The sequence below is a fragment of the Phaseolus vulgaris genome, chromosome 6 (genome assembly GCF_000499845.2).
Source record: "Phaseolus vulgaris cultivar G19833 chromosome 6, P. vulgaris v2.0, whole genome shotgun sequence".
Taxonomy (NCBI): Eukaryota; Viridiplantae; Streptophyta; class Magnoliopsida; order Fabales; family Fabaceae; genus Phaseolus; species Phaseolus vulgaris.
The window spans coordinates 20449776-20462327 of NC_023754.2; the positions used below are offsets into that span (position 1 = coordinate 20449776).

At 34.1% G+C, this 12552-nt stretch overlaps 3 protein-coding genes across 3 annotated transcripts; all 3 read right to left on the reverse strand.

The window, feature by feature from the left end:
* Positions 1-745: 745 nt before the first annotated feature.
* LOC137831710 (cation/calcium exchanger 5) lies at positions 746-3899 on the reverse strand. The gene is made up of 2 exons (XM_068639496.1): positions 2942-3899; positions 746-1807 (listed from the first exon to the last, which is right to left on the reverse strand). The coding sequence occupies exons 1-2, from the start codon at positions 3713-3715 to the stop codon at positions 1049-1051; spliced, it is 1533 nt and encodes a 510-aa protein (XP_068495597.1). The 5' UTR covers positions 3716-3899; the 3' UTR covers positions 746-1048.
* Positions 3900-4323: 424 nt separating this feature from the next.
* Positions 4324-7719, reverse strand: LOC137831711 (signal peptidase complex subunit 3B). Its single transcript, XM_068639497.1, has 6 exons — positions 7388-7719; positions 7216-7263; positions 5663-5725; positions 5241-5294; positions 4667-4753; positions 4324-4580 (listed from the first exon to the last, which is right to left on the reverse strand). Exons 1-6 carry the CDS (start codon positions 7511-7513, stop codon positions 4455-4457), a joined length of 504 nt encoding a protein of 167 aa, XP_068495598.1. The 5' UTR covers positions 7514-7719; the 3' UTR covers positions 4324-4454.
* Positions 7720-8566: 847 nt separating this feature from the next.
* Positions 8567-10152, reverse strand: LOC137831704 (basic 7S globulin-like). The gene has a single exon (XM_068639487.1). The coding sequence runs from the start codon at positions 10058-10060 to the stop codon at positions 8783-8785; it is 1278 nt and encodes a 425-aa protein (XP_068495588.1). The 5' UTR covers positions 10061-10152; the 3' UTR covers positions 8567-8782.
* Between the last annotated feature and the right edge of the window lie 2400 nt (positions 10153-12552).

The following is a 12552-nucleotide window of genomic DNA, read 5'->3' on the forward strand; positions in this document are numbered from 1 at the left end:
AATTAAATGGATAGAATTATTTTAATATACTTATTTTATATTTTTATATTAGATAAATTAAGTTGTGGATGAATTAGCTGGCAACCTTATTGGCATTATTGTGTATAAACATTATAAACACGCACTTCACGTTTTATTTCCTTTTCTCACTTCACTCAAGAAAAAAAAACAAGGTATTTCATTCTTCATTCCATGGTTTTCTGAACTTCACTAAAAGATAAAAGTATATTTAATTTTCTTTTATTTGGTCATTTCTAACCTCCTTTTGTCGTTGTTTCCTCCAGTCGTGTTTTATTTTTATTTTGATTTATTTTTTATCTCACGCATTCTCTATTTAGAAAATATTAATAAATTACATTACATTATGATGAAACTTCTGAACCTTAACAATGATTTCTAAATAGATCATACAATTTAGAAGTAACCTCTTTTATAAACCAAAAGCTTTTTTTTTTTTATGTAAAAACAATAACTTTCAAATTGTGTAAATTACGTAATTCAAAAACATTTTTTCATGAAAAGATATTTCTAAATTGTATATCTTTAAAGTTTGTTCTCTTAATAGAATTAAGCTAATCATATTTTACTCTTATTTAAAACTACCCACCTTGGCTTCATATCTATGAAATGGAAAAAATCCAAACTAATTAGACGTCAAAATATTTATTTTATTACTGATTACAAGTACATTCAATAAAACTAACAATCAATCTCACCTTATGTTGCAAACTTGTAAAGAGAACAATTGTAACAAAATGTCAGTCAGCAAAACTGGTAATAGATAGGTGTTGTAATAGTAAGCATTACACTGAATGACAGTGTAGTGTTAAAAATTTCCAATGATCAAGACCCAACTAATTTTTTTTTATCTACCTAAACCTAATGGAGAAACCCCAAACAAAAACTCAACCTGAACATACATTATGTGCCTATGTCGTCGATTTAATATACGTGTTGAATACTTCCTTCAATAATGCTATCTATGTGGATTTAGCTTATGGTTGAATTTATGAATATAAACCACAAATCTACCTCAAAAACCACCCCCTCAGAACATGGATATTACTAAACTCGCTGCCATAAAAGCAACATAGACGCCTACAAGACAGAATCCCCAAAACCTAGGCACTCTGAACCTGCACCAAGTGATCACCAAGAGAGACCCCATAAGGCTTAAAAGCAGGAATACAAATGCCATTACGATACCAACGTGGAAATTGAGCTGATAAGCTCTAGGATATATATTGGCCGTCTGTATGACTAGAGCACTTCCAAGGCCAACAAGCATGTTGAACATTGGTCCGGCAAAACATCCTGCCATTGCCATCGCTGGATGACCAGCTTTAGCAACTGCAACATCAGCAACAAGATCACCTACTGAATTTCCCCATGCCAGTACAGTGAGACCCAGGAGTGCTGGTGGCAGTTTGAGAAGAGTGCCTATAGCTTCCAGGCAGTTCACCAGCTCTCCAGCTGTAGTAGATATCCAAAACACGCTCATCACAAATGCCATGACAACCACAGGCAGATGCTCTGTTTTGGGGGGTTCTTTTTCGATTATAAAATGAAGAAACGCAAGAGAGAAGCTTGTCATGAACACTATTGACCAGAGGGGAAAGTGAGTGTTCGGGAGGAGGAAAACTATGGGATGATTAAATGGCATGAATGAATTGCAGGCATACAAGAGGGCCAGTGGACAAAGTGCAATATTTGCTGATGCATAAAATCTGCTCCATTGTGCTGTTGCTGGTTGAGGGATTGTCAATCTCAGGAGAGTTTCGACAGGAAGCTCCCATGTTTTAGAAATCTGAGTACATAGAGCAAGGGATAAAAAGTCAGGACAGCCTCAAGTAGAGTAATTAAACAATATTGTAAATAACTAGAATTAGAAACATATTCATGCAATGCATAAAATTCCCTAATTGTTTTAAAAATGATTGACTATATTATGGTAAATCATTGTTTTTAAGAGTTATATGGAATCTTATTGAATGAAATTAAACAATAATTTTCAAATTAAGGTAATGACCATAGCAGCATCAATTACAGGAACTGACAATATAATTAGTCTAACACGTCTTTCAGGAATCAAATAAAAAAAATCAGAGATAATTCTAATTTATATCAGAATCTTGAAATACCTGCCTTGACTCAACGTTTACTAACAAGGGGATCAATTGCCTCCCCCAAACCCCCCATTTGTGAATGGTTAAAGTGGATGTTGAGGTTAAATCAATCACTCTTTTATGACAAAGAGATCAATCCAGTTAACCCCACCTCATTAGATATATTCTCCTTCTTTTCAGTGATGCACAATCTCAAGAAACCATTCCATCACTCATCCCCAGTACATACTGAAAGAAGTCGATCACCGTGAAGGTGTCTGTATGTACCCATTTATTAATTTTTCACCATCTTTCTTATTGTTGCATTGCACCAACTACCTAGTTATGAAGACAAAATCATATCACTCTGTCCGAAATACCACCCACTTAGCAAAACTATGAATGATCGATATTTGTTGTCTGTATATATACCTAAAATTGTATTAAAAAAACTCAAACACATGATTCTAATCGTATCTCGTTTCCTTCCAAATTCAGACATACTATTCTATCTATAACTTAGAAACATATCACATTACTAAAACTGACACATGAAAACATGAAAAATGGCAAGCAATATGCTAAAAGCGAGTCACAGCATATTACAGATATAAAAGTATTTACTACATCAAAGATGAAAACTAGAAAGCTAAAAAAAAATAAGGAAAGTTGTTGTCAAATCCATTTTTCCTTTAAACAAATTTTAATAATCTCCAGAATCTTAAAATAAATAAAGTAGTTCAATGACAATTGCCTTGCTTGGACTGAAAAAAATCAAGATCATGTACCCATGTACGCACGCACTCGAAATGGAAACTACTACTACAACAACGTACCAATCGAAATGCTCCACGCACTCCAGAAAGGCGTTTCTCCTCCTCGGCTGATCTCGAAACTACAGCGTCGGAATCCGATTCCAGCTGTCCCTCGAGATCTGCGGAACTCTTTCGTGTGCGATCCGCCATCCCCAAATCCATGTAGAACACAAAACCTACGAAGAACACGTAGAAGGCAACGAATCCGACGGCCTGCCAAAGGAAAATCTCGGCGCTGAGGTAGACGTAGAAGAGGAACATTGCAGCGGTGAGGTAGAAGAGAACATCCCTAACGAAGGGCGCGGGATCGACGGAGAAGGGCGCGGCGTAGATGGCGACGAAGCCGACGACGAGGGCGGAGACGAAGGTGCCGGCGGAGAGGATGGCGCCGAAGCCGGTGCGGTACTGGCCGGCTCGGAGGGCGGCGAGTGAGGAGAAGACGTCGGGGGCGCCGTTGCCGAGGGAGAGAAGCGTGACGGCGGCCATGCTGGGGGAGAGGGCGAGGTGGGAGGCGAGTTTGGTGGTGACGAGGGAGAAGTGGTGCTGGGCGGTGGTGATGAGGATGTAGAAGTGGAGGAGGAGGAATAGGGAGAGGGATGGGATAGAGAGAGCGGTGTGTTGGGGGAAGAAGCAGTGGTAGTTGAGGAGTCCATTGGATTTGGTGGAGCAGGCTGAGGGAGAGAGGAGTGACCTGCGTTGTGTGGCGATGGGAGAAGGAGGGTTTAACGAGAAGAAGATCAACACCAGGAGAAGGAGAATGGTGATCAGGATTAATTTCAACCATGCCAGAGCCATTCCTGTCGTGCCTTCTTTCTCGGCGTTTCCGCCATCTCAATCATCACCCTCCCTACTCCATCGCTCGGATGGGCCCCACCCTCTGTTCCGCGTTTCTTGCTTTAACAACCACACCACTATCAACAACACGGTTATGCATTCACACATTTTGTCACAATAAGTCACACCCCAAGATTCCTATATTAATAATTCAATTATGTATAAATGTTTTAAAAAATATATTATCGCAATTTAATAATATTAACCGCGTACGTTTTCAACATTCAAAATCAAATATTTCGTAATATTTGGATTTAAGATTCAGACATACATAATAACATTCTTTAAAATTACAAGTTTCTTATGATAATTTTTTTTAAAGAAAAAATTTCTTTGAATTATTGTAAACCAGATTTTGAAGGTTCCAATTTTTTCTAATTAACCCACCGTCCGCTTCTTAAAACATAGGTTTTTGGTGCTGGAGTGACTTTTAATTACCAGAAAAATGAGAACAATTTCGAAGTTTTCCAGGTATGCATGGCCTAAGTAGTTTCAACAGCTAAAGTGTTCACCGTAGCATTTTTTTTCTTGGAGGAATGGAAAAAGTTCAGACCAATGCAAGAGAGAACTGAAGACCACAAGCAAACTTAGGATGTTCCAGTATTCACTTCCTCAATCTAGTTCTTTGAACTAACCTTCTATATCCGTTATAAAAAAAGGGTAAACGTTACAACAAAAAAACTAATATGACAAGGCATCATCATCTATACTCCACAGGCAGTCTGTAACCCGGCATGACTATTTTATCTGCAGACATTTTGCCAGTCTTAGGCATAACATGCCAGTGCATGGTAAGGTTATATTCTTTGCCACGCAAATTGCTTCCCTGGGAATGAAATAATAGAAAAGTTAAGTCCTAAAAAAATCTGAAGCAAATCACATTATTGAAAACATTCTTCTGGAGTTGTATACCTGGTCAATGAAGCGGTACTTGTTTGATGTGTGAATCCAAAACTTCGCATGCTCTTTAGTGGGAATGATACCATCCCATAAGGATATCTGTTAAATGGCATATCAAGAACCTTAGCAACATACATGACACAACAGATACCAGGATGGGAGAGATGCCGCATAATATGCAAAGCTTTCTGGGTGATATGAATAGTATTAAAAAAAAAACTCTGACGCTTAGTTAAACAGAAAAGCTATTTTATTTATGTACGAGTTCAAAACTTCTCCTGCTCTTTAGAGTGAATGACACCAACACATAGAGATATCTGTAAAATGGCATTCCAAGAACCTAAGCAACATACATGACGCAACACATACCAAAGATGGTAGACATGCAGCCGCAGCTATCAGAGTGAAATCAATAGTATAAACAAATTCTGAAGCCACCGCCTCACCAAAAAAATTCAGATCCTATAATACACCTGTTTATCATGGTTTTCCTTTTATTCTTTCCTTTATAAAAACAAGCTGGCAAACTAACAATTTACATGATTATATTTCAAATGTAGATGCAAACAAACTAAACAATTCATACCTGATTCAAGGAATTCTTCGGTGTTTCATACTCGGCAGCTAGAAAAACAAAAACCTGCAATCATACAAAAATAACACAACTAAATCACTGGACAGCACTGAAATTTCTAGCTTTTACACAGTTTATCTAGAATAATGATCGGAAATAAGGATTTCATTGGGTGTGTCATTAAGCAGCTCGAACATTTCCATGGAAATACAATGTTGCACACACACACACAAAAAAAAGCAATGGGCAAGAATATAAATTAATATTTCGAAAACTGAAACAAGATATAACATTAGGTAAGGCGATTCAAACATTAAGCACGCATTATAATGGAAGAGCAAACAAACGCATTTGTTTCAGATAATTTTCACGAAATAATCACATTTTCTCCAAAAGCAATTACTTGTTTTGTATTCCAAATTAAATATAGTAACCTGTTTTGTGTTCCACGTGAAAAGGGACTGCAAATCTGCAGATATATTCAGTGTCATGCTGACCTGCAGGAATAGAAACGCTTCCACTTCAGATTGAATAATGAATAAATGACATGTAAATATCACAGAAAAGAATTACAACAAGCTGTTTTTTTTTACAAACTATGGCGTCATCATATCATATATGCAGCTTACAGAGCATGAGCATGAAACATGAATACGGTATATAATATTGAAAAACTAGATCTTCTTCTAAGCAAATAGCACAATAGAGTTCTAACTTTTACCATGATAAGCTAGTTTAAAATAGCACAATACAATACCTTAAATGCTCTAAACAACCCCAGAATTATCTGTAAAATTATTGTTCATTATGGTTGACAGTCTTGGAACTTGGAACGGTAGGAAATTAAAATAATTGAGCTATTTGTAATCTATTTGAGCTTGACCCGTTAAAAATGACCAAGCTCAAACTTAGCCCTATTGTTTGTTTGACTAAAAACAAGCTCAAGATTAGCTTTAGATTCATTAATATAAACGACCCAAGCTCAAGCTATTTGAATAGGTCTATAATTCTATATAAACAACTATAATTAGGTCAGTAGATTCTGTTACATTCTTTAACTTTATCCTAATACTTCATCTTATTACATAAAAATCTCTACTAAATACTAAACTAAAAAAACTTCAAAACACATTGCGAATAGATCTGATAAAGGAAAGCAACTATTCAGGCTAAAAAAGAACTTGAAAAATCATACACAGACTTCATAATTTTAAAAAGTAAAGCGTAAGATTTAAATTTGCCCCTTTCTTTACTTCGCAAGTACAGTCAGAGCTTCAAGTGCTCAATTTTGCTCATTTACAAATACTGGGCACCTTAGATCTGTGGAATTAATTTACTACTTCTCTTTCATTTCATTTGTGTTTGATTGTTCAAACCCTTTCTTTCCTATGTGACATAACAAACAATCTACTAATAAAAAGTATCATGCATGCCATGTTTCAACCGTGTTTTCTTGCAAGCTGCAACCAAGGATCATTCAGTGGTAAGTAACTACTCATGTCTAAGAATTGAAGGCTGGGTTAATCGAATATCTCCTCCTTCAAAAACCAATAGAAATTGCAACAACTAAGTTCTTTGTTACTAAGATGACAACCATAAACCTAAAATTGCAGAATAACCTGTCTAAGCATAAATGTTGATACCAAGTTGGCAACCGCAGAAACATTAAAACAGAAATAAATATCATCTACTGTACAGATAAGAGTTTAATACTGACCGATGTGAAATATAAAGACTTTAAGGGTTTTTTTCCTTGTGGATCAAATAGAAATCAGTAATCACCCTAAGTATAACTTTTAAAAAGAGGGAACAATCCCCACTTACATCGCAATCCATAGAATAAATGAAGACCAACAAAAATTGTAACGTTTAAACACGATCCTAAATCTGAGAAAGATTCTAGAGAAGAAAGCGGGAACGAACAAGCCCAGAAGACCTAGCCACCAGCCAGGCTGTTTTTTTATTAGGAAAAAAAAGGATGAATTACCTCGTCATTGCCGTTTGGCTGTTTCTGAAACCAGTTGATATTGAGCACCTGCATCCAGAAACCCAAAGCACACAGAGCGAGTAAAAAAGGGGTAAAAGAATTGGCGAATTGCAGATCCGTAAAGGTGAATTCAAGAGAGAGCGAGAGAGAGAGAGAGAGAGAAAATAGGGACCTGGACTTGCGCAGAGGTAGTGGGGGTGTTGAAGTTGTCGGATACAGAGGCCATGGCGCACATAAGGGCAAGAATTGTTATGGAAAATGTTAGCAACGCGTTGGCTCTGTACCCGAATGAATGCATTTTCAGGGTTTTTTTTCTTCTCCTCCTTCTTCTTCGATTGCGCTCTGTGTGTTTGATAAAAAGACTGAGAGAGAAAGAGAGGGTACACTAGTTGACTGAACTAAGCAGACAAAGAAACGTTTTGGTGCGTTTGTTTTGGTGCTTGTTTTGGTGCTCTTTCATTGGATCCAACACGCTCACTCCTCAAAACCACGCACGCAAATCTTCTGTGCCACCAATTATAGACTGCCACGTCATTCAAAGTTCCACGTCGGCATTCTATTAGAACTAACCAAGGACAAACTCCATTAAGGCCATTTTAATGGTCTTAAATGACATTTTAAAGTCGAAATTACACTTCCAAAAATAGATATTAAACTATAAAAACAATTATTCTCTAATAATAAATCTTATTATTAATGTTTCAAAATAGTTAAAAATATAATTCTGAATTATACTTTTCTCAAACGTGTAATTTATAATTTTTTAATTCCTTTTCAATAGCATAATTTTAAAAGATCTTTTTCGTTTATCTATTATGACGAAATGTGAGAAAAAAAAAAGCAAAAATCCTCACTTAAATACTAATTCTTTAGAAAGAGTCACACCCATCCAACACATTTCAATTTGAAAATACATTCAAAGTAATTTTTTTGACAGGATTTGACTATATGTTGGATAATTTGAACTCGATTTTTTCAATATTTTCTTTGAACTATATTTTTAAATGTTTATAGTAATAATAAAACCTTTTTAATCAATAAAATTATTTTATATTACATGATATTTATTTATTTGTTATTTTTAAATTTAATTTAATTTTTGTATTTTTTATTCTACAATTTAACTACGGTAATAATAAAGTTAATATATTATATTACAAATTTAAAATTATCCAATTTTATTTCATTTATTTTGATTAATAAAATGTTGAGATGGAAATTTTATATGATATGGGACATAAGATTTTGTATGTGGGACGCGCGTATGTTCTACGTGGCTTTTCATCATTATTTTAAATATTTAAATAAATAAATATTTCATTGGAATTTATAATACTAAAATCAAATTCGATTTTATTCATCATACAACAGATTTTATTCATAATACTAATACCAAATCAGTGTATATCTGATTTTAATTAGCAAACAAAGCAGGATAAAACCAACAACATTAATTTCTCAGGAAAGAAACAAGTGTTCTGATCCAGAGTTTTTATTCTGAGTTTACTTTTATAATGCTTACTTCCCTAGAAATAAGCATAGGTAAAAACTGAAACTCTCCACTCTCTCAAGCATCAACAAAGTTGAAGAGATCTGCACATTTCATCCCATGCGAGGCCAGTGGAGAAGTGCCAAAGCCAACCCTTGATTTTGCAAGGTCGAACACCACCAGATTCTCTTCCAATTGCCTTGCTCCTATGGTGATTTCAGCTCTAGGTTGCATTCCACCGTTCACCACGGCCAAACACCACACTCCGGGTTGTGTCTGCACAGTCAAGGCCTCACCAGAGATTCTCCAAACCGGACCATTAGGCTTGTCCATCACAAGCTCCACGCCAGGATATTCACTGGTGTTTTTGGAATGAAAACACAGCTGAAATGGTGCCACAGCTTTCACTTGATGAGCTTGCGTTGGAAGCTGTTGAGCAAACACTTGAATGAAAGACTCGTAAAGAGATTGCTGCAGAACCATGTGAGGAGTTGACGTGCTAATCATGGTTCCTCCCGAATGTCCTACTATGGTTGATGATGTCTTTTTAACTGGGGTCACGCTGTGCTGGTTGATTCTTATGGAGTTCACTCTCACGTTGTACTCTCCTTGTGGGGTGATGGTTAATGGGGTGTAAGCCAGATCTTGGAAAATAGCGTGGCCGTGAAGTTCATGCAAATTGTTTGGTGCATCTCCAAAGATGATAGCGCCCTTTGAAGATGATGAGTGGCGAGAGAGACAGGTGGTGAATTGGCGTTGCAGACCAAAGTGGGAAGCAAGTTGGTTTGGAAGAGAAATAGGTCCATGGCCTAAGCCAGCTACTCCTTCAACATTCATTGGAAGACCCTTTTGGAGAAGGAAGGAAGGTGCACAAGAAAAGAGGAAGTGAGGGACTGTGAACAACTCACCAAGTTGGGTTCCTAGAGAGACGTGGATTGCAAGCACATCTTGGCCTAGTTCACCCAAACCGTTTTGTTGGGTGACAGGGTTGGTGGACATGAGACCACATGTGTTTTTGTGGCACCCTGGCCTTGCTGCTGCAGGGCAACTGAGGCATTGATGTGTGTTGGCTCTGAAGCACTGTGCAGAGTGACAGAAGGGTGCTTCGTAGGTTTTGGATGTGTAATGTTGCTCACAGTTGAGCCACAACTGGTTTCCATTGAGGTCCACCAGGACGGGTACTTGTATCAGAGGGGTCCTTTTGAGAAGGGTGGTCCAATGGAGACCAGTGGAAACATCTTTTTGAGTAGGTAGAACAAGCAGGTATGCTGGATTGCTAACATAATTGGACTCGGATAATAAGAAAAGAAACGAGCAAGAAAGAGAGAAGACTAGAAAGTAGAGGATAGAAGCCATTACTACCACAGTCTACAAATGATGCAAGGTTGGAATGATAATTTTAGTGTATTAGTGAGCTACAATTTATAGAGAAAGGAGCACAACCCTTTTGGGTGAGGTTACTAAAAAAGAATGTAAATTAAAAGATATCAGTTTACATATATGTTAAATGGTGAATACAAATTCAAAATTGTTCTGTTTAACCAAAAAAATATTTCTTTTTCCAGAGTTGTAATATGGTGTTTTGAAAAACCATAATGACAGACAGATTCTGTCTTCTTTTGGCAGTGTTGATGACAAAGCCAGTTCATTAGATTGGAAGTGTTTGATGTGAATTTCCAGAAGATTAACATTATCTGTAAGAAAGACAGAAAAAACAAAAGGATGGTGAGTGAGGGGGGTACTTGGCAGCTGAAAAGAATGCTTAGTTGCATGCATGCAGTATGTAGTTATGTAAAGGAGCCGTGTTGAGTTGGTGCTGCCTTGTTGTGGAGGTGAAACTTTGATGAATAATTCACATTATCCCCATAACACTACTCAACATAATCTGCGATATATAACTTGTATCAATTAATATAACTTTACTGATTCAGTTCTATTATAACAATTGTCAAAAATGTTGCATGCAGCAGATTTTGATGTGCAAGCTCAGGCCTAATCCTTCCATTTTATTTAGTGAAAAGTCTCTGTCACAGCAGTGATGATGGTCGTTCGGTTCTGCACTTTCTGTCATGACATCCTTCACGGGATCACCTCATATTTGAATAGTATTATAAATTGATCATATACATAACCAGCTCAAACATTAAACATTATGGTAGAGATCTGAATAAATCAAAATCAGAAAAGCCATCACACATAAAAGATACTCTCAAGTATATTTGCTTATGCACTAACAATTAGATCGTATAATTCTACCAATTACTTGTGATATGTGACTTTCATTGCAAAATTTGAATTATTTATTTCAACCTTTAATCTGTTAAGAGAATTCTTTTGTTTCAAATCCTCTTTAATTACAGTGCTGCTACTTATGAGAACCCAACTTAACTATCACCATTCTTTTTAACACAGAACTCTCATTTTTACATCAAACCAACCCAGCTAACTAATTGAGTAATTGAACTGATTCTTTCAAAAAAAATTGTTAGTAACATCACAATGATAAGATAAACTTTTTACATAACAAGAAACATAGCAATGTCAATAAAAAAATCCCTCAAATTCATACCAAATTCCCAAAAAAGTTAGTCATATTTTTTAAATCTCAAGTCAACTAGAGATTATAACATTAAGTTAGTCATATTTTTTTAAATCTCACGTCAACTAGAGATTATAACATTTTATTGTATATGAATGGATGCAAACCTCATCTCATGAACCGATTTTATAGAATTGAATAATTTAATATAATAAAAAAAAGAAATTTAAAATAGAGAAAAGATGTTAAGAGAAACAATAGAGTATTATTATCAACCATACAACATACAGAATCAATCCAGCCATAAATTATTCAATTAGGACAAGATTACAGTAAAATCTTCTCAAAACTTTAAGACTAGAAATAAAAATAGGTAAAATAGTTTTCAAATTCTTTTGAACCTATTTTAAGAAAATAAAATAATTTTTTTATAAACTAAAATTGTTATATAATAACTTAATCTGTGGATTTTTTTTATATATATATTTTTTTTAATTAGTGTTTGTAAGATGCTCATCTACTCCTAACCTTCATTTGAATAAATTATTATTTATGATAATGTAAAATAAAGTTGAATGAAAGTATTTGTTATTTCTTTTTATTAATTAAAAATTCGTTAAAATGTAGACTAAAGAAGAAAGAGTCAAAACATTAGAAAGAGTCAAGAGTTTGAGACGGTTTGCATTAAGGTAAAGAAAGAAGAAAGTGAAAAGAATTTTTTTTTTTTTTTGAAGAGTACAGAAAAGAATTTTTTTTAAATTTTTTTAAGTAATATAACATGTGATTAAAATTGTATTTTTTTTATTTATAATTCTTTTAATTAATTTATTATTATTATTTTATAAATTTTTATTATTTTAATAATTATTAATATTTTTTGATTATTTTAATAATTATTATTATTTATATTATATAATGAATTATATTTATTTTATAATAATGTATATAAATATTAATGAATTAATAATATAAATATATAATATATATTTAATATAATAATTATAAACACATATATATATAATAAAACATATAATATATTGAATAAAAAATTAAAAATATAAATTAAAGTTAAAATAAATTTTAAATTAAAACATAACTTACTATAAAACGTTAATAAATAAATAAATAATATTTCAAAATAAAACTATATTAAAATAAATCATCCAATATTTAATTAGTTTTATTTTATTTATTATTTTAATATTTTATTTTATTTTTTATTTTTTTTATTTTTTATTATAAATTTAATTATTATAAATTATAAATATTTATTATTTAAAATAAAAAAAATACTTGTTACATTTTATTT